This window comes from Palaemon carinicauda, chromosome 37, assembly GCF_036898095.1.
Source record: "Palaemon carinicauda isolate YSFRI2023 chromosome 37, ASM3689809v2, whole genome shotgun sequence".
In the NCBI taxonomy this organism is placed as follows: domain Eukaryota; kingdom Metazoa; phylum Arthropoda; class Malacostraca; order Decapoda; family Palaemonidae; genus Palaemon; species Palaemon carinicauda.
The window spans coordinates 25,201,600-25,223,999 of record NC_090761.1 but is presented as its reverse complement, the minus strand read 5'-3'; the positions used below and the strand labels follow the sequence as shown (position 1 = coordinate 25,223,999).

General features: G+C 47.3%; 2 protein-coding genes across 2 annotated transcripts in view; one reads left to right on the top strand and one right to left on the bottom strand.

The window, feature by feature from the left end:
• The window catches only part of LOC137629513 (cilia- and flagella-associated protein 100-like), a 214,085-nt gene that overhangs the window by 140,201 nt on the left and 51,484 nt on the right, over nucleotides 1-22,400 (bottom strand). The gene's annotated exons all lie outside the window — the stretch shown is intronic.
• Nucleotides 1,184-22,400, top strand: part of Oseg5 (intraflagellar transport protein Oseg5) — a 45,801-nt gene continuing 24,584 nt past the window's right edge. The window contains exons 1-3 of the mRNA XM_068360876.1: nucleotides 1,184-1,307; nucleotides 4,277-4,380; nucleotides 21,895-22,058. Coding sequence (XP_068216977.1) covers nucleotides 4,286-4,380; nucleotides 21,895-22,058 — 259 coding nt within the window. The 5' untranslated portion in view covers nucleotides 1,184-1,307; nucleotides 4,277-4,285. The remainder of the gene's footprint in view (nucleotides 1,308-4,276; nucleotides 4,381-21,894; nucleotides 22,059-22,400) is intronic.

Below are 22,400 nucleotides of genomic sequence, written 5' to 3'. Positions count from 1 at the left end.
CTGATGCAAGACACCGGTTCATACTTTGGCAGACCGTAAGCGAATAATAATAAAAAACAATGAATTTACTTTAAAAGAGGGAACCCAGGATTGTGAGCTCCTGAAGCAGTTGTTGTGAGCCTGCAAGTGGTAATTTGACGCCAGACTTCGGTTCCCCTAATCTGTTTGTCTGTCAGATTTGCCTTACCATTGTGTAAGACACGGGCTCTTGCCTTAGTCAGACCGTAAAGCCATAATCCTTAATTCTACGCAACTGCTTTTGAAATGCTGTTGTATAATTTCTCTCCACACAACCCACGAAGCCCATAACTTTGACTCTTGTTTCTATAAGCTTTTTTTTCTCAAGTCTGTCATGTTTAACCTTTCATTCACCATTAAGACACCTTAAAAAATATTATGTTCATCCATGTAATAATTTGTCATTACCATTTAAAAACCCTAACTTTTTATTCCTATTTTCTTTTTTGTTACTTCTATTCTAATTCATTTTGTCGTTTCACTTATTTCTCGAGTTTTTGCTTTTTATAATTCCTTACATTTTCAATTTCAATACATATTTCTGGGATGTTTCTAAAAGACGTTTTCAGTATTCCCAAAATTGTCGGGTATAATATTATGAAAAAAATATATATTCAATTCTACTCTCTACTCAGTAAGTGCGTTTATGCTATCTACCCAAATAAGATACAGTTGAAACTTGCTCAAACATTCCTTTAATAAACTTGTACTGAATTTCCTTTCATTTTTTTTATTCATCTTTTCATTATAACACCACCGCCTTCATATAAGAACAAGCGTAAATACCGTTACTGACTTATATATCCTTATTCTCATCTGCATGAATTCAAAACTAAAGCTAAAAAGCTTTGGATGTAGGTATTCTATCTTGTTTCTCTTCCTCTTGCTTCTTTTTTTAATTTGTATAGTTTTTATATGAAAGATCCAATTTACTATTGTCGCTGTCCTTATTGTTCATTATTTATGTATTTTATTTATTTCCTTTCCTTACTGGGCTATTTTTCCCTGTTGGAGCCCCTGGGCTTATAGCATCCTACTTTTCTAACTAGGGTTGTAGCTTGGCTTGTAACGATGAAGATGATGATGATATATAATAATAATAATAATAATAATAACAACAACAATAGTGGACAGTTCAATCACGGTCAAACTGGAGAGAAAGAGCCGATTAAAAGGCAAATCCCAATTACTACTACTACTATGAAAATTCCTGAGTGCAAAAGTTGACATTTGACAACGATAAAACTTGATCATCCGGATTCTATACTTCTGCATTAGGGCAGAATCAAGTAAGGAAAAAGTGTCTATCCAGAGCAAAATAATGACATATTCCTTTGTCCTTCATTAATTTATTATCTTATTTTCTGTATTCAAATATGAATAAGAGGCATGAACAGTGATGTGAATATCGAGGACCATGGGTCAGTTAGGGATATTATTCATCCATGTACAGGAGATTGAATTTGAGTTTTCTGGCATCCTGACATCGAAGGTCATTGAAGCCGATATCTTTTACTATAAATAAAGAATAAAAAGAATTTCAATTTAAAACTATAAAAGTGAAGGTATCCTTATATAAGTCAAATAGCTTGCATAAGACCTGCTTCTGAAATGAATAAAAAATACCACTAGCATAGACAATACTTTTATTATTATTATTATTATTACCAGCTAAGCTACAATCCTAGTTTGAAAAGCAGGAATCTACAAATCCAAGGGCTCCAACAGGGGAAAATAGCCGTGTGAGGAAAGGTAATAAATAAACTATATGAGAATTAATGAATAAAAGATAGAAATATCTCAAGATGAGTAACAACATTAATGCATCAATATTTGGAAAAAAAATGGGAGCTTTTGTAATTGGCTGAGATGAACTGGGTCAGTAATTAAAATGCTATATATTTACCATAGTACAATATTCCTAAGGAATAATATAAGAATTTTTCCAATTGTACTTATGGGTAATTTAAACTATGATATAAAAAAGTGGGTGGGAACTCGTATTTTTAGAAATTTTGACATTTTAAAATTCCGAAAGTTATGAATGAAAACCCACCTTTTAAAAGGGAAACAAACACAAGAATATCACCAAATCTAAGGTTCCCCACCTAACCTAACCTAGAAGCCATATCCTTACTTACCTACCGGAGGTAATAGCCTATGCCCCTGCAATCCAATACTTAGAATGCCGTATCCTTAGCTTACCCTATCAATAAGTCTCGACCTTGTGTTTGTTTCCTAACTCACTTTACTCTTGGCCATGTCACACTAAATTATAATATTTCATATATTGTAAAACTATCTTCATATCGTATTTCAGACAAATATAAAAATTTCCCCATAAATAAAATTGATTTAACAAGTAATAAGAAAGTTTATGCCTGTCCCAACCAACTACATAAACCCCAAAATATGTTATTGAACATAGTGTAAGACATTTAGGCAAAGAATTCAGCTTTAGAATGGAGGTCTGTGATCATCATAGTTCTGGAAAAATGCCATCCTTGGCTTTAATTAGGGCCTTGTTACCTATCTTGTGAGATATTGGTATTTCCAGATCCCAATTCATCCATCTTCCAGGAAGTACCCACGGATGATGGTGGCCAGCAGATATTCCAGTTCAGGGTACTCAATGCTTCGGTCTTTTGACCGCCCCTCAAGTTTTCACGAGTTGTTACTTTAGTTTTGGTGTGGGCACATGCCAATGGCATTCGTCGCCTTTGGTATCTGGATGATTGGCTCAATCTGGCCACATCGGACATCCTTTTCCTTCACAAAGACAGGCTTCTTTTGTTTTCCAAGGATCTGGTTATCACGGTAAATCAAAAGAAGTCTATATTGATGCCAACATAAAGTCTGTCGTATCTTACTATGGACATAAGCATAGAAATAAAAAACTTGTTTCTGTCCCAGGAAAGAGTCACCAGTCTCATGGAAGTAGCTCTACCCTTCCTGCATCTATCCCACTTGCTAGCTCTTCAGTGCCAGAGCCTACTAGGACACCTGTCATCCCTAGAGATGCTAGTGCCCTGTGGTTTTATTTACTTCCGGTACCTGTAGTGGGAGTGGAAGCAGTATGTATTATTCTCAACACTTGAACCATCCAATCTCACTATTTCTGGTAGGGGAAGAATCCTTAAAGAATCTTTAGTGGTGGTTAGAAGAGTTAAACCTCTTGAAAGGATGTCCTCTAATTTCTGCCTCCGTTCTTTCTCTTCATAGATGCATCTAAAGAAGGATGGGCTCACTTCTGTCAACATCTAGCAGTGGGATTCTGGTCTGAGATGGAGCAGCAAGAGAACGTAAATGTCCTAGGACTGAAGGCAGCATTTCAAGATCTTCAGCAATTTTGCTCTCTTCTCACAGGTCACTCAGTGGTGTTGATAAGCAACAACACCATTGTAGTGGCTTACATAAACAAACAACAGTGCCAGCTGGCAGTAGAAATTCTCGAGTGGGCAGAGCTCAACTCGTTTGCTCTAACAGCCTGCTTTATTCTAGGCAGAAGGAACGTCGTGGATGACAAACTGAGCAGGAGGACTTAGATAATCGTGTCCAATCCAGAGGCGGCGTTTGAGGAAGCAATCAAACACCCGTGGGTCTTCAGAGGATTTCGAACCCATCATATGATTTTTCAAGGTGTACAGCACAGATTATTGACTCAAAAACAACCCTTAAAGCCAGGGCCATTTACCTGCTTGTACTATCAAACCACTGGTACATGTGGTTGACAGAACCTCAACTTACGATGGGCCGGTTGCCTTACCTGAGTTTTCAGCAACCCAGAGGGGCCAGTTGCCTCACCTTAGTCGTCAGCGAGCCAGAGGGGTCGGTTGCCTCACCTGAGTTGTTAGCGATCCAGGTGGGCCTGTTGCCTTACCTGAGTTGTTAGCGATCCAGATGGGCCGGTTGCCTTACCTGAGTTGTTAGCGATCCAGATGGGCCGGTTGCCTCACCTGAGTTGTTAGCGATCCAGATGGGCCGGTTGCCTCACCTGAGTTGTTAGCGATCCAGATGGGCCGATTGCCTTACCTGAGTTGTCAGCAAGCCAAATGTACCAGTTGCCTCATTGCTACTGGCACCGCTACTACCTGTTGGTCGTGAACACCTTTTTATAAGTTTTTAAGTGCTGTATTCGCACCTTTGCTGTTATTATTCCATGTAAAGGACTCAAATTTGTATAGTTATGAAAAATACAAATTTAAACATTTTTTTATATTTCATCTAACCTGTATTTGCTCATACACTTTACTTTCAGATTTTAGTGATGCGGTTTAAAACATCTCTTCAGAATAAACCAAAGCATACTGACTTAGTATCCTGTGTTGGATGGATGTCACCTGATGAAGTTTACTCTTGTGGGTAAGTATTATTTGTTCCGTAACCAAAATACAAACCACGCTATTTACATAGGGTTTACCTTTTAGCGCAGCTGAAATGACGAGCCAATAGTTTTAACGAGGGTTAATTACCCCCGCGCTAGTTAGCGGGGGGTGGGAAAGGGTAGCTTGCTACCCCTCCCCCCTCCACACACCGGTGACTTGCTTCACTTCACTTTTGGCTCGGCGGTGATCAGACGTGTCTGCTCATCGTCCTCGTGACAGCCTTTAATTTTCTGCTTTTTCTTTACAGCGTGTGTGTTGGTTGGAAGTTGACCTTCATTATTATTTCTTTACAATGCGTACATGCCCTGGAGTTGCCGGTCGTCCTTGTGGGACTTTCATGTCGGACGTAACTACGGATCCGCACACCCTTTGCCCTCAATGCCGGGGCCGACGGTGTGACCAGGAGAACATGTGCCGTGAGTGCAGGGAGTGGTCTGCCTTCCAGTGGGAGAGGTTTGGCCGTCGGCGTAAGAAGTCCAAGAGAGACCGTTTTCCTTCGGGGTTAGCCTTGAAGGAGGAAGGTTCTTGGGACTCTTCTTCCGCCGCCCAAACCTCCTCCGAAGCTCCCCCTCGTCCGTCTCCTGAGGAGAGTCGGCCGAGTGGTAGCGCAGGCCCTAGTTCTGTTTCCCTACCTTGGGTGGGGGGAAAGGGCGTCGCCTCCCATAGCGAGGCGGTTCCCCCTCCTCCTCCGGGGGAGGTTATTGATAATGCCTTAACCAATGATGATCTTTTGCAGATTTGGTCGTCCCTGGGGCTTAAGGGCTTGCCCTCCAGGGTCGCCTTTATTGACTTTGTCTCGTTGGGGGCCGCTGTTAAGCAGTCGCCAGCGGTAGCAGAGGTAGACCCTCTGTCTATTGTCGATGTCGTGGTGACAGAGGCCTCCGACGTGGCTGGGCAATCCTCCGCAGGTGCTGTTGCGGATGATGGTGCTAAGGGCTCTCCTCCCCCTTCCGCACATCCTTCGAAGGGGGAAGTGAGTCCTTCGGTCTCTGCTGCTGCTCAGCTTCCTTCTGGGGGAAGTGCTTTAACGGAGACTCCCCTTCGGAGGACCGATGGTCCCGACGATCTTCCCCGAGGCCGCCTCCGCCGTAATGCTCACCGTCCGCTATGCCGCAAGGGCCTTCCTTCCCCTTACAAAGGGGTTAAGAGGCGCCTTTTTGGGCCGTCTTCCTCCGAGGGGGACTCTCCTTGTCAGCCTCAACCTACAGTTCCGTCTTCCTTGGACCTCTCTGCAGACCGTTCACCAACTCCTGCCAGATCTTCGCCTTCTGGAGAACTCGTCACCAGACGGGCAACGGTCCCTTCGGGGCAAAAGGATCCTTCCCTTCCACGAGCAGTGCTAGCGCACAGGCGCTCTCCTGCTCGTCAGCGCTCTCCTGATCGTCAGCGCTCTCCTGCTCGTCAGCGATCTCCTACTCGTCAAAACTCTCCTGCTTGTCGGCGCTCTCCTGATGTTCGCCCTCCTCGCCAGCGCTCTCCTGCTCGTCAGCTCTCTTCTGAGCGTCAGCGCTAATTTGAGGACCGTCGCCCTGCGGTCTCTGACCATCCTACAGTTCCTGCTGAGCTCCCTGCTCACCATCTGCCTGATCCTGTGGCTACGCAACATCGTGCTGCCCGTGTGTCAAAAGCACATGTTCGCCAACGCGCCAGTGATCTTCCAGTTCCTGCTCGTGAACGCGCCGCACCACCTGCCCTTGCCGCGCCACCTGTCCTTTCACAGGACACGCGTCGACCTTCTGCTCGCCAGCGATCTCCGGCTCGCCAGCGATCACCTACACGCCAGCGATCACCTGCTCGCCAGCGCGCACAGGCGATTTTAGTATCGCCTATTCAACAGCGTTCTACGTGTCAGCGATCACCTGTCTCTCGGCGATCTCTGGATCGCCCGTGTGTGTTACAGCCGTCGCGCCAACGTTCTCTTACGCTTCTGAAGGAACATGGTTCGCCAGCTACTAGCTCGCCATCGCGCGATCGCCCACCTGCGCATGCTGCTCGCCATCGTGCGATCGCTCACCTGCGCATGCTGCTCGCCATCGCGCGATCGCTCACCTGCGCATGCTACTCGCCATAGCGCGATCGCTCACCTGCGCATGCTGCTCGGAATCGTTCGCCAACGCGTCGACATGCCACAACGCGCCATTGCCAACCTGCGCGTCAGCGCTCACCAGCTCATCATCGATCGCCTGTGGATCTACATCGCCAGCGGTCTTCCTCACCCACGCGGCAGCGCGTTTCCTCGCCGACGCGCCAACGCTTGCGTTCGCCGCCTCGGACACGCGTTCATTCACCTGCCCACCCTCGCGCCCACTCGCCTGCGCGCCCGCGCGACCATCGTTCGCGGCGAATTCCGCAGCCGGTGGTAGCAGCAGGAACACGTGTTCCTAGACGGCACTCGGGATCACCTCCACCCAAACACAGGTTGGTAGTGCAGGACGAGGAGAGGTTAGTACATCATTCTTCCCCACCTTCTTTTCAGGCAGGTACCGTGGTGTCCACTCCAAAGGATCGCCCGATCCCATTTCCTTTAGCGAGGATTTCGGACTCTGTGTCCTTGGAGCAACAGACTTGGTTTGGTCCTCTGGCGCGAGCGTTAGTGAGGGTTATGAAACCAGCACTTGCCGACCAGGGTAACAAACCAACGGCTGTCTCTCCGACGCTGAAGAGAAAGAGAGGAGTGGACTTCGTGGTGACTTCCCCCATGCCCAAGTTGGTTCCCAAGAGGTCGGTCCCGAAGGCCCATTCTCCTGCACGATGCTTTCTCCTTCTCCCGTGGACGAGGCCTTTCCGTCCTCAGGTGAGTCCAGTGGGGCGGTAGTCTTCCCTTCGGCACCAAGGGGGGAGACTTCGCTTCATGCAGGAGAATCATCTCGTGAGGAAGGGGCCCCTCGAACCTCGTTGTTGGGATCCTGTATCCCTCCCAGGAGGGAATCCAAGGAGGCAAGACTGTCCCTAAATCCTCTGCAAGGATTCGTCAGGAACCCACGACTACCCGGGGGAATGTCCACGTGTCACCCCAGGAAGAGATCTTTGGGGCAGGAGACTTAGCTGCCAGCCCGCAGAGAGGAGAACAGCAAGAATCCGAACATGCATTCTGGCAGGTCCTAAGCCTGATAAGGCAACTTAACGGGCTTATGGATCCAGTCATCGCCCCCCGTGAAGGCAAAGACACGATCTTGGATGAAGTGTTTGACGTTCGGAAGGCCCCTAAGACCAGTGCGGCTCTGCCCTGGTCTCGGGGTCTGAAGAGTGCCAGAGCTAGGGCCAACGCTCAGCTCGCACTTCTTGCCTCCTCCAGTCGTTCCACTGCCGGGAACAAGCTCATCCCTCCTCCTCGTCTTCAGCAGAGGAGGTATTTCGAGATCCTGGGTGAGCACAACCTCGCTCTTCCTCTCCATCACTCTGTGGAGGAGCTGGCGAAGGGAGTTTCCCTTGAGAAGCTCTCTGCCCAGCAGGTGTCGTTCTCGGCGGCAGAGATCCTTAGCCACGAGAAGGTCGCTAAGTGTGCCATGCAGGCCACTTCGTGGCTGGACTTTTGGCTAGGATCTCTGGGCATCCTATTGCGATCGGAGGACTTGTCCAAGGAGACCAATAGGAAGGCCCTGGAGACCTTCTTACTCTCGGGCACCCGCTCCATTGAGTTTTTAGCGCACCAGGTTACCACCCTGTGAGCCAACTCGGTGTTGAAGCGTCGCGATGCTGTGTCCGAGAGATTCCATCAGAAGGTCCCCGCCGTGGATGTGTGTAGGCTCCGACATGCTTCCCTTCTAGGGGAGAACCTGTTTGAGCCTCAGGACATGGAGCGAACGGCTGAGAGGTGGAGGATATCCAGCACGGACTCCCTCCTCCATAGGGCCCTTACAACTCGGCCCTATAAGCCTCCAGCCCCGTCACAACAGCAGCAACAGCCTCGTAAGGCTCCCAAGCAGGCACCGGCAGTTAAGAAGGTAGTGTCTAAGCCCCAGCCCTTTCCAGCCAAGGTCAAGAGGGGCGGTAAGTCCTCCAGGGGAGGCAAGACTCCTAGGGGTGGCGGCCGCGGCCGCAAGCCCTAAGGGTGGCAGTCCCCCTACGTGGCCACCTGTGGGGGGATGCCTTCAGCGTTGCGTCCGCAGGTGGCAGCAACACGGAGCCGATGCTTGTACGGTCTCAGTGATCGGCCAAGGCTATCGCGTCCCGTTCACAACATCTCAACCTCCCCTGACAGCGAATCCAGTGTCGTTGAGCTCCTATGCCACGGGACCGGCAAAGGGGCTGGCCCTTCAGGCCGAAGTCGAGACCATGCTCGAGAAGGGTGCTCTCCAGTAGGTCGTGGATGGCTCCCCAGGCTTCTTCAGTCGACTCTTTCTTGTAGAGAAGGCTACTGGAGGCTGGAGACCCGTCATCGATCTCTCAGCTCTGAACAGGTTTGTCAAACAAACCCGGTTCAGCATGGAGACAGCAGACACGGTCAGACCACAAGACTTCATGTGCACACTGGATCTAAAGGATGCGTACTTCCAGATCCCAATCCATCCGTCTTCCAGGAAGTACCTGAGATTTTGCCTAGACAACAAGATCTACCAGTTCAAGGTGCTGTGTTTCGGTCTCTACACAGCTCCTCAGGTGTTCACCAGAGTGTTCACCCTGATTTCATCTTGGGCGCACAGGAACCGCATTCGTCTCCTTCGTTATCTGGACGATTGGCTGATCCTAGCAGACTCGGAGTCGACCCTTCTTCGGCACCGAGACAGGCTTCTGGAGCTTTGCCAGGATCTGGGGATCGTGGTAAACCTCGAGAAGTCCTCTCTGCAGCCGTCCCAACGACTGGTTTATCTAGGCATGCTAATAGACACCAATCTCCACAAAGCCTTTCCATCAGACGACCGGATAGCAATACTGAGGAGGGTGGCGGAACCCTTCCTCAGGCGAGAAGAACTCCCCGCCCAATCGTGGTTCCGTCTCTTAGGTCACCTATCCTCCCTGGCCCGTCTGGTTCCAAACAGCCGTCTCAGGATGAGATCCCTTCAATGGCGGCTCAAGTCCCGGTGGAATCAAGGCTCCGATTCCCCAGACATTCTGATCCCAATGGGGTCTCTGGAACAGACGGACTTGCGGTGGTGGCTGGTCGACGAGAACCTGCGGAAGGGAGTGAGTCTTCTCGTCCTCCCCCCGAAATTGACTGTTTTCGGACGCGTCAAAAGAAGGGTGGGGGGCACACGTTCTGAACCAGAGGGCCGCAGGCCTTTGGTCAGAATCAGAAAAGTGCCTACACATCAACCTGCTAGAATTGACGGCCGTCTTTCTGGCTCTTCAGCAGTTCCAACGGTCCCTGGCGGGTCACTACGTGGTGGTGATGAGCGACAACACCACGGTAGTGGCTTATATCAACAAGCAGGGAGGCACTTTTTCGCAACAGCTATCCCATCTTGCAGTAGAGACTCTGAGGTGGACCGAAACCCACTCGATAACACTATCAGCTCGCTTCATTCCTGGCAAGAGGAATGTGCTCGCCGACAGTCTGAGCAGGGCCTCGCAGATAGTTAGTACCGAGTGGTCTTCGGATCCTCAGATAGCCAACAAAGTCCTGACTTTGTGGGGTTCCCCGACTGTGGACTTGTTCGCGACGGCCTTGAACTTCAAGCTGCCTCTGTACTGCTCCCCAGTCCCGGACCCCAAGGCACTCTGGCAAGATGGTTTCCAGCAACGGTGGGACAACATCGACATGTATGCCTTCCCACCGTTCTGTCTGATGAGAAGGGTGCTCAACAGGACCAGACTATCGGTCAACTGTTCGATGACTCTGGTAGCTCCGCTATGGCATCACGCGGAATGGTTTCCGGACCTTCTGCAGCTCCTGACGGAACTCCCGAGGGAGCTTCCTCCACGACACGAGCTTCTCAGACAACCCCACTCCGGCGTCCCTCACAGGGCCATAGCCTCACTTCGGCTTCACGCCTGGAGACTATCCAGCGTCTCCTCGCGGAGAGAGGCTTTTCGCAACAGGTTGCGGAGAGAATGTCTCGGTACCTGCGAAGGTCCTCTGAGGGAGTCTACCAAGCAAAGTGGAGAGTCTTTTGTGGTTGGTGTCGTGGAAGGGGTATCTCTCCACTCGATGCCACTATTCCAGCAATAGCGGACTTCCTCGTGTATCTGCGGGAAGAAATGCGCCTTTCTGTCTCGGCAGTGAAAGGCTATCGCTAAGCCTTAAGCTTGGCCTTCAGATTGAAGGGCGTGGATATTTCTTCATCGCTAGAACTCTCTTTACTCATACGTAGCTATGAGCTTACCTGCCCCCAGTTGGAAGTGAGACCCCCTCCTTGGAACGTGGTTCGAGTCCTCAGGTCTCTTAAGAGACCTCCCTTCGAGCCATTACGCCAGGCCTCCGATCGCCACCTGTCTTGGAAGACGGCTTTCCTACTCGCCTTGGCTTCGGCCAAGCGGGTTAGTGAACTTCATGGTCTCTCGTACGACATCGCCCATTCAAGAGGATGGGGGGAGGTAATGTTCAGGTTCGTCCCTGAGTTTGTTGCCAAGACTCAGAATCCTGGAGTGCCGGATCCTCGGTTCGATTCTTTCAGGATCGCGAGTCTCCGTTCTGTAACAAGCGAGCCAGACTAGCTGCTACTATGTCCAGTGAGGTGTCTGAGGCACTACTTGAAGAGAACGGCTGCAGTCCGTCCTCAAGTGCGAGCTTTGTTTGTGAGCAAAGGCAGGACTAAGAGGAGGGTCACCAGGAACACCATCTCAGCTTGGATTCGAAGGGTTATCCACCATGCCCTGAATCCTGACCCTCCTCCGTCACGTCGCCCTCGGGCCCACGATGTCAGGGGTATTGCTACATCCCTGGCCTTCAAGAGAAACTTCTCTGTGACGCAGGTACTTAAAGCTGGGGTCTGGAAGCATCAAACGACCTTCACAGCCCACTACCTGCAAGACGTGACCCACAGGAGCCTCGATACGTTTTCTATCGGCCCTGTGGTGGCTGCACAACAGCTGGTCTAACCTCAGGCTCCTTTTTAGACAAGTAGCAGTAGGTTGAGGGCGTTGTTACCCGGTCTTAGTCTGCGTGAATGAAAGAGTATGTCTGACCCTTACTTCTTTCTTCATTCTCCCCTCTCTTGGGGAAGCAGCATCCTGGTCCTCGCATAGCTGACCTCGACCTCTGCAGGTAACCCATGCTTCTTTGTGCTCCTAGTATTAAGCTTAATACTGTTGCGTCTCCCATACCCTGACGAGGTGGTATTGGGAACGTCCTATCCTAGAATTCCTATCTGAAGGTCTCAAGGTCAACTTCATAGGACGAGTCACACTCTCCTCCTAACACTGCTTATGTAGGCCACTCGTTCCTAGCGATGCTAGGAACTTGTGAGGTACAGGGGCTCCCTCTCTCTAGTGCTGCTCACTGAGGGATAGAGCCCCCGGGCAAGCCGAAGTCAGTAAGGCTGGGGACTTTCCACCCTTCCTAAGGGGTAAGTCACCCTATGTAAATAGCGTGGTTTGTATTTTGGTTACGGAACAAATGACAAATTCGAAGATAATTTGTATTTTTCCTAACCATACAAACCTTAGCTATTTACACATATGTGCCCACCATCCCTGACCCCAAGTCAAGTCCTACCTCTAAGTGAAGTGAAGCAAGTCACCGGTGTGTGGAGGGGGGAGGGGTAGCAAGCTACCCTTCCCCACCCCCCGCTAACTAGCGCGGGGGTAATTAACCCTCGTTAAAACTATTGGCTCGTCATTTCAGCTGCGCTAAAAGGTAAACCCTATGTAAATAGCTAAGGTTTGTATGGTTAGGAAAAATACAAATTATCTTCGAATTTGACATGTTTGGCTGATATCTAGAATGTCATAAATCTGTTTTTTTCTATGTGAATATAAACTTTTTGTCCTTTAAATAGGAGATAACTTAGTGCGAGCTGGAACAGCAGTTAAAGTAGTTAATGACAGGTAAGTGAGGGGGAACCCCCTACCAGGTGAATAGCACTACTACCAAAAATTATTAAATCAAGCAGAAAGCCTAGATTCATGTACAGAACAGGTTTGACATACAGTATAGATGGTAATGACACCACAAAAGACACAGAAAATCTTTCTAAAGTGGAGATGGTTGACCTTTAACCTCAAAATAAAAATCTGAGGACAAATGTGAACTTGAAAGTTCAACTCTTGCAAAAGCAAATAATGAGAATTGTTTGCCCATACCCAATGAGGTTTATGCTAGAGTCAATCTAAAGAGGGTTCATTTATTATTTCAGGTATACCAATTACTGTAGAAACTGAAAAATGGACTCAACCCTCCTGGCTAGTACAGTGGTAATGTGTTTGCCTAGCATTTCGCATGGCAAGAGATCGATCCCCGCCCAGGACCGTGAGTTTAAGCTGTTTACTGGGGAGGCTACTGCTGTGGTAGGGCACCACAGTGGGGGGTTGGGCTTGCCCGGCTGACGTTCTGGTGAGCATCTATTCTGATGGAACCGGAACTGAAACCAGTCACCTTTAACCTTTAACCTTTAATCAAGCTACCAAGCATGTGGTAAAGGTCGAGGCCCATAAGAATCTACATGATTCTAAGGTAGCTGAGGGAACCTAAGAAACAATTTACCACTAGAAGAAATAAATCTATCTCCTGTTATAGGTATAACTGGTAAATCAATGATTTCACATAAAACAACAGCAGAGAATAAAACGGCGCACAAAATTTCTTGCGGTTGTGATGCCTGTTTCATTTCTGAATTTGATAAAATTAAAAACAAATATACAGTATACATAAAGTTGATAATCTGGTAGATAACTTTAGTGACAAAAATAAAAACCAGTGTGGTAAATTAGAAAGCTACAATGCTGGCTGTATGTGTGTTGGTCATCTGGTAAAAAAGTGTGTAACAGGCACTCTTCATCTTGAAAAAGGAATAGATAAACTTAACCAGAATCCGAATGATAATCAAGAAACAAATCATAGTCAAAGTAAACAATAGGAAATTATATCAAAAGAACTAAAACCTTATAGAAAAAAATGTAAGCACAAATAAACAGACACCCATGCTGCAAAATAAGCAGAAATAACACACTCTGCCTTATGAAAATCCATCTCTATTACCTTAGTGTTCAATCAGTACATAGTTCAATGGAATATTAATTATCTTAAAATCATATTGCATCTAAGAGAAATTCAAGACTTGAAAAACTATATAACCCTCTTGCAATATACTTACAACATACTGATGATACTATTCCTTCAATAAGAAATTACACTCTAGCATTTCACTCAGTCCTTTCTACTGATGTATTAGGAACTGTGATCTGTATCCATAATAATGTACCTCATTAATGCTAAAATATTTAACATGCAAGGATTTCAATTATCGGATTTGAAACACATCTGTATTTTGCAGTTTATCTAAAGAGTTTCCAAATAAGCAAGATTTCCTATTAATTGTAGACTTCAATACCCATTGTCCCCTGTGGAACACTGTCACTATTTCACACTTTGAAAATTATATATGTTGAGGTTTTTGGATGAAAGTAAATCACAGTAGCCATTTTCTTTGATATTCAGAAGACATACAGTACTACTTAGAGGCATTTAGTACTAAAATCCTTACATCATAATGGATTTTGAGGACACCCTGCTATTTTTATTAGAAATTTCAATGGTTGAAGAACATTCCAAATTCATACAGACAATATTTATTCCAAATCTTACAGCCTTGACTGTGGTGTGCCACAGGGTAGTGTTTTAAGTGGGGCTATTTTTGCTTAGATATTAATGAAAAAGCTGCTCAAATGCCACAGGGAAGTGCAAAGTTGCCTGTATGTGTACAACTTTGCATTATACTATTCTTCAAATAACCTATCTCATTTGCAAAGAATTTTGAATAATGCCACCTAAAATAATAAATTTTTGAGTGTGTGTGTTGGTTTTAGACTTTCTACAGGAAGAAAATACTAGCTGGAAGCAAAACCAAGACATGAATCACATTAGGTTACATGCATAAGGATCATCTGGTATTACAAATTAAAGCGCTCTTAAACAAATTCTATTCTCATTGGGTTAATATTGAAATATGTCTGATTCCTGCCCATGTTGGATATGGTAATGAAAAAGCAAACGATGTTGCTAAATTGGCAATATTTTTTCCTGAGGGTCAGAAGCCGCTGACTTTAATGGTTGAAGCATAATGACTACTAGATAAGTACTGTATTCAAATAATGAATTTTATTATTAAAAGATGTTTCTCACCAATGAAGATCTACAAGTGGCACTTCACCTATTTTAGCTAATACTGTACTGTACTTTTGCCTATTTTGATTCAATTCTCAATAATTCTCTTTTTCCGTTATGTGTAGATATGCTAAGTTATGGAAACTATGATTTTTTATTCTTGATTTAAAACAATTTTTATATTTTCCTCAATTATTTAAAAGTTAATGAAGCTGCAATGATAGGGGAATGAGTTTAGATATTTTCCGAGGCCGTATACTGTATTGAAATTTTAATAGGTTGACTGTTTTTTAAATGCAGTGTAAATAAATATGCTAAAATAATGTATGAAGGCTGTGTACTAGCTTTGAAAAGCAAAAGTTTCAAGAAATTAAATTTTTCAATATTAATCTTACCCGATAATCATGTAGCTGTCAACTCCGCTGCCCGACAGAACTCTACGGAAGGGACACGCCAGCGATCACTATACAAGAAGGGGGTGCACTCACCAGCGCCACCTGTGGCCAGGTACTGCAGTACTTCTTGTTGACACCACATCAATTTTTCCTCTGTCGTGCTTCCGGCAAGACCTACATGGATACGCTTATAATTTTGGAGTCTTGTTCACGGTTTTTGGTGAAGTATTGCTCTAAGATTTCAGCTTTCGCTATACAGGAAACTTGTCTCTTAGCTTAGATAGCTTTTAGATTGATTTGATTAATGGTTAACGATATTTTGCTTTAATTGGAATTCCCCCTTGACTGTTCTTTGATTCAAGATGTCCGACCTTTCTCAAGCTCCTCCCCAAAGACGATGTAGGACTTGTATTAGGCGTATTCCGAAGGCCTCGGTTGATCCTCACACCGTTTGTTCCGACTGTAGGGGAAAATCCTGTCAGTTGGAAGATCGATGTGAGGAATGCGCCGGACTTTCGGAACTTGATTTTGTTCGATTCCTCAAGTATACCACTAAGTTAGAGAGAGAGAGAGTTAGGAGGAGTTCGGCTCGCTCTTCGCTTTATTCCTCACCCCATGATCCTCAACCTTTTCCTCCCCCTGTAGTGGCTACCCCCGATCCTACTATTTGTGCTCAGCCTGATATGTCTGATGTTTTACGTGCCATTCAGGCTTTAGGTGATAAAGTGGAGTCGGTAGTGAGTGACCACAAGTTCCTCTTGGCAGACGTCAAGGAACTTGAAGTGAAAAGTGCAGTGGGAAGTGGTAGTGCCAGTGCTGTGCCGAGTGCTAGTGTCAGTGTCAGTGTTGTGCGTGAGGGTACTTCTGTGCGTGCCAGTCGTCCTCCCAGTCCGGGACCTCTTGCAAGCTCCCAAGCCCAGGGGAGAAGCAATGTCGAAGGGCAAAAGGGTTCGGCAGGCCTTGATCGGCGCACAGCAGTATCCTCGGTGGTTGCGGGCGTATCTTACAGAGATCGTCACTTCCACTCTCAGACGATTGAGCCCTTATTTTCCTCGTCTGCAGAAGAATTTTCGGGGAGAAAACGCTGGACTCAGGTCTCAAGACCTCTTAAGCGTAAAGTCCAGACCGCACGAGTTCTACAGCCCGGATGTAGTCATTGGGCTAGCTCTGACTCGCCGCAGTCATCAGGTGACTGCACGCCTCCTAAGAGAGATAAGGCGATGCCTCAACAGACCTCAACTTCTGTTAAGGCTCTGCCTCAACAGACCTCAACGTCTGTTGATCCCAAGATGGCTTTGCTGCAGTCTATGCAGTTGCAGCTTGCGGTATTGATGCGTGAGTTTCAGGCAGAGAAGGTTACACCTCCTCCTGCGAGCGCTCCTCCTCCTCTACGCAGTCCAGTCTGCCAGACGTACGAAGTTGAGGTTCCTCAAGCTACCTCCATGCGTGAGCTACCGCGTTGGGAGTTGCCAGATACCAGCGTTGTGCAGCAACCTCCACCTTCCTTGAGGCAGGAACCTCTTACCACGCGGCAACCTCCTCAACAATGGGGACAGGAGTCTTATGCCTTACAACCTCCTCTACCTTTGAGGCAAGAGTTTCTTGCAGTAAGACCATCCTCGAGGCAGCAACCTCTTGAGGTACGACAACCTCTGCCATCCTTGAGGCAGCCACCTCAGCTCTCGCAGCTGATACCTCCACTTTCCTTGAGGCGAGAACCTCAACTCTCGAGGCAAGCACCTCAAGAACCTCAACTTGTGAGACAGGAGCCTCTTTCTGCGCAGCCGCCACCTCAACTCTCGCAGCACCCACCTCAAGAACCTCAACTCGTGAGACAGGAACCTCTTACTGCGCAGCCACCTCAACCCTTGAAGCAAGCGCAACTCTTGAGACATGAACCTCATGCAATGAGTCAGCCACCTCAACGCATGCATCTACCTCTTTCTCCTCAGCTTGAGCAGTCTTTGCGGCCTGAACCTCAGGTTTTACTACAGTCGCCTCTCACCACGCTTGCTCCCCAGACTCCCGCAGAGCCTCCTTCTTCCCAGCCTCATGACTTTGTCATTACCAGCCCTCATCCTCTTCAACAGAGACTTGAGGATGAATCCGCAAGTGTATATGCACCCGCTTGTCAGGATTCTGCCGTTCAGCATACCGCTGTAACTTTACCTCTCGCTTCTCAACCCTCAGGTGATGAGGTTTCTGAGGAGGAAGCTGCGCACCTGGATGATCCCTCTTCTGACGTGGAGGAACCCAAGTCGTTACCACCCTCCATTGACTTTCGCAAGGTCCTGGCTCTTTTCAGAGAAGTTTACCCGGATCACTTTGTTTCTGCTACCCCTCGCTCTCCTCCATCAGAGTTTTCTCTAGGCATGCAACCTGTTAAGTCTGCCTACACTAAGCTCGTCTTCGCTAGATCTTCTAAGAGAGCTTTGAGAATGTTAGGGGATTGGTTGCAGTCCAAGCAGCAACTAGGGAAGACGTCATTCATGTTTCCACCTACTAAGCTGACTTCTAAGGCGGGCGTATGGTATGCCACAGGAGAGGAACCAGGCTTGGGAATCCCTGCCTCTGCCCAGGCTGACTTCTCAAGTTTGGTTGACTCTCCACGAAGGTCGGCTATGAGGCGCTCTAAGGTCTGCTGGACCTTTTCTGACTTAGACCACTTCTTAAAGGGAGTCTTTCGCGCCTTTGAGATTTTTAATTTTCTCGACTGGTGCCTGGGGGCCTTGAGCAAGAAGACTGCCCCATCTGACAAGGACTCGGCCATGCTTATAATGTCCTGTATGGATAAAGCAATTCGCGATGGTTCCGGCGAACTTGCCTCCATGTTTGTTTCGGGAGTACTCAAGAAAAGGGAACAACTTTGCACCTTCCTTTCCACTGGTATCACCTCTTGTCAAAGGTCTCAGTTACTTTTTGCTCCGCTTTCTAAGTTCCTGTTTCCTGAGGACCTTATCAAGGAATTGTCTGCGGCTCTTATTCAGAAGGACACTCATGACCTTGTGGCCTCTTCAGCACGTAAGGCTAAGGTTGCTCCTTCGGTTCCTAGAACTTACCGCACCCCAGTGGCCGATACTCCTGCTACAAGATTTATTCCGCCCTTTCGTGGCAGAGCCCCCAGCCGAGGAAGTACCCGTCCAGACGGTTTCAGGGGCAGGTCCAAGAAAGGTCCCAAGCCTTCGAAAGGCAAACATTGACTCTCCTCCTCTCCAGACAGCAGTAGGAGCCAGACTCAAGATCTTCTGGCAAGCTTGGGAAAGAAGAGGTGCAGACGCCCAGTCTGTCAAGTGGCTAAGGGAGGGTTACAGGATACCATTCTGCCGCAATCCCCCTCTGACCACTTCTCCCATCAACCTCTCTCCCAACTACAAGGAAAAGGACAAGAGGCTAGCGTTACACCAAGAGGTGTCGCTCCTGTTACAGAAGGAGGCAGTGGTGATAGTCCGGGACCATCAATCCCCGGGCTTCTACAACCGTCTCTTTCTGGTGGCCAAGAAGACAGGAGGTTGGAGACCGGTGCTGGACGTCAGTGCGCTCAATGCTTATGTCACCAAGCAGACGTTCACTATGGAGACGACGAAGTCGGTCCTAGCAGCGGTCAGGCAGGAGGACTGGATGGTCTCGTTGGATCTGAAAGACGCTTACTTTCACGTTCCTATTCATCCAGACTCCCAACCTTTCCTGAGATTCGTTTTTGGAAAGGTTGTGTACCAATTCCAAGCCCTGTGTTTTGGCCTAAGCACGGCGCCTATGGTGTTTACGCGACTGATGAGGAATATTGCGAAATTCCTCCACTTGGCGGACATCAGAGCCTCCCTTTATTTAGACGACTGGCTGTTAAGAGCCCCCACAAGTCGTCGCTGTCTGGAGAGTCTCAACTGGACTTTGGACTTGATCAAGGAACTGGGTCTTTTGGTCAACTTAGAAAAGTCCCAGCTTATTCCTTCCCAAACCATCGTTTACCTGGGAATGGAGATTCGGAGTCAAGCTTTTCGGGCTTTTCCGTCGGCCCCAAGAATCAGCCAAGCCCTAGAGTGCATTCTGAGCATGCTGAAGAGGAACAGATGCTCGGTGAGACAGTGGATGAGTCTAACAGGGACCCTGTCATCGTTAGCCCTGTTCACCGAGTTAGGGAGACTCAACCTCCGCCCCCTTCAATTCCATCTAGCAGCTCACTGGGACAAGAATATGACGCTCGAAGCGGTCTCTATTCCTGTTACCAAAGAGATGAAGACTACTCTCATGTGGTGGAAGACCAACATCCTTCTCAAGGAGGGTCTATCGTTAGCGGTTCAGACCCCCAATCTTCATCTCTATTCGGACGCATCAGACTCGGGCTGGGGCGCGACCTTGGACGGACAGGAATGCTCGGGAACATGGAACAAGGAACAGGAAACGCTTCACATCAACTGCAAGGAGTTGCTGGCAGTTCATCTGGCTTTAATGAACTTCAAGTCCCTCCTGCTAAACAAGGTGGTGGAGGTGAACTCCGACAACACCACAGCCTTGGCATACATCTCCAAGCAGGGAGGGACCCATTCGAGGAAGCTGTACGAGATAGCAAGGGACCTCCTCATTTGGTCAAGAAGTCTAAACCTCTCACTGGTAACGAGGTTCATTCAGGGCAATATGAACGTCTCGGCAGATCGCCTCAGCAGGAAAGATCAAGTCATCCCCACGGAATGGACCCTTCACAAGAGCGTGTGCAACAGACTTTGGACCTTGTGGGGTCAGCCAACGATAGATCTGTTCGCCACCTCCATGACCAAGAGGCTCCCTTTGTACTGTTCCCCAGTTCCAGACCCAGCAGCAGTTCACGTGGATGCTTTTCTGCTGGATTGGTCCCATCTCGAGCTATATGCATTCCCGCCGTTCAAGATCATCAACAGAGTCATTCAGAAGTTCGTCTCTCACGAAGGGACACGGCTGACGCTGGTTGCTCCCCTTTGGCCTGCAAGAGAATGGTTCACAGAGGTACTACAATGGCTGGTCGACGTTCCCAGGACTCTCCCTCTAAGAGTGGACCTTCTACGTCAACCTCACGTAAAGAAGGTACACCCAAACCTCCACGCTCTTCGTCTGACTGCCGTCAGACTGTCGAAAGACTCTCAAGAGCTAGAGGCTTTTCGAAGGAGGCAGCCAGAGCGATTGCCAGAGCAAGGAGGATATCCACTCGTAGAGTCTATCAATCCAAGTGGGAAGTCTTCCGAAGCTGGTGCAGAGCCAATGCAGTTTCCTCTACCAATACCTCTGTAACCCAAGTTGCTGACTTCCTGTTACATCTTAGGAATGTTAGATCTCTTTCGGCTCCTACGATCAAAGGGTACAGAAGTATGTTGGCTTCAGTTCTCCGCCACAGAGGTTTGGATCTTTCCTCCAACAAGGATCTACAAGACATCCTTAAATCTTTCGAGACTTCTAAAGAACGTCGATTGTCCACTCCAGGCTGGAATCTAGACGTAGTCTTAAGGTTCCTTATGTCTCCTAGGTTTGAACCTCTCCAGTCAGCTTCTTTCAAAGACCTTACTCTCAAAACTCTTTTCCTCGTCTGCCTTGCAACAGCCAAAAGAGTTAGTGAGGTTCACGCCTTCAGCAGGAACATAGGATTCACATCCGAATCAGCAACATGTTCCTTACAGCTCGGATTTTTAGCAAAAAATGAACTTCCTTCACGTCCTTGGCCTAGATCGTTCGAAATTCCTAGCCTTTCCAACATGGTGGGTAACGAGCTAGAGAGAGTTCTTTGCCCTGTCAGAGCTCTAAAATACTATCTTAAAAGGTCAAAACCTATATGAGGACAATCAGAGGCCTTATGGTGTGCCATCAAGAAACCTTCGATGCCTATGTCCAAAAACGCAGTTTCGTATTATATAAGGCTTCTGATTAGAGAAGCTCATTCTCACATGAAGGATGAAGACCTTGCTTTGCTGAAGGTAAGGACCCACGAAGTGAGAGCTGTAGCCACTTCGATGGCCTTTAAACAGAACCGTTCTCTGCAGAGTATTATGGATGCAACTTTTTGGAGGAGCAAGTCAGTGTTTGCATCATTTTATCTCAAAGATGTCCAGTCTCTTTACGAGAACTGCTACACCCTGGGACCATTCGTAGCAGCGAGTGCAGTAGTAGGTGAGGGCTCAGCCACTACATTCCCTTAATCCCATAACCTTTTTTAACCTTTCTCTTGAATGCTTATATTGTTGTTTTTTGGGTTGTTACGGTAGGCTAGAAGCCTTCCGCATCCTAGTTGATTTGGCGGGTGGTCAATTCGTTCTTGAGAAGCGCCTAGGTTAGAGGTTGTGTAGAGGTCCTTTAGTATGGGTTGCAGCCCTTTATACTTCAGCACCTTAGGGTTGTTCAGCCTCCTAAGAGGAACGCTGCGCTCAGTAAGGAAGACGAACTTATTAAAGGCAGAGTAATGGTTCAAGTCGACTTCCTTACCAGGTACTTATAATTTCATTATTATTTTGAATAACTGATAATATGAAATACGGGATACTTAGCTTCTTGATATACATGTACACTGGTTTTCACCCACCTCCCTGGGTGTGAATCAGCTACATGATTATCGGGTAAGATTAATATTGAAAAATGTTATTTTCATTAGTAAAATAAATTTTTGAATATACTTACCCGATAATCATGATTTAATTGACCCACCCTTCCTCCCCATAGAGAACCAGTGGACCGAGGAAAAATTGATGTGGTGTCAACAAGAAGTACTGCAGTACCTGGCCACAGGTGGCGCTGGTGAGTGCACCCCCTTCTTGTATAGTGATCGCTGGCGTGTCCCCTCCGTAGAGTTCTGTCGGGCAGCGGAGTTGACAGCTACATGATTATCGGGTAAGTATATTCAAAAATTTATTTTACTAATGAAAATAACATTTTCTTCCAGAGATGATCATCAGATCTTGCAGTGGAATCTATTGTCAAGTGAGACAAACAAGGTATCTGACTTGTCTGCAGATGTTTTTCCACTAGACCTCCATTGGTTGCCAAGAAGTGCAGTACAAAAATCAAAAGTGGGATCTGATGTCTTTCTGTTGACAGCTGATGATGGTAAGTTTCATAGGGGATATACAGTAGTTCTTACAAGAGTACAAACCCTCGTCCTTTAATAGGGGTATGATTTCAGCTTAGCTGGAAGTCTGCTATTGGAATTTTAATGAGGCTTGTTGGTGGTTACTGGCGAGAGGTGAGGGAAACCCCACTCTCTCACTAGCACTTTGAGATGTCGCCGACTTCAACTACTGAGGTATACAGACATACTCTCGGCAGCCTCACTTTGGCTGTTTAACCTTTTTCTTGCATCTTTTTTTAGTGAAAGTGTGCTTTGGTAATAGAGAAACCACGATCATTCGTTGGAATATGGAAGAAAAGTGAAACAGGAATGTTTGCAAT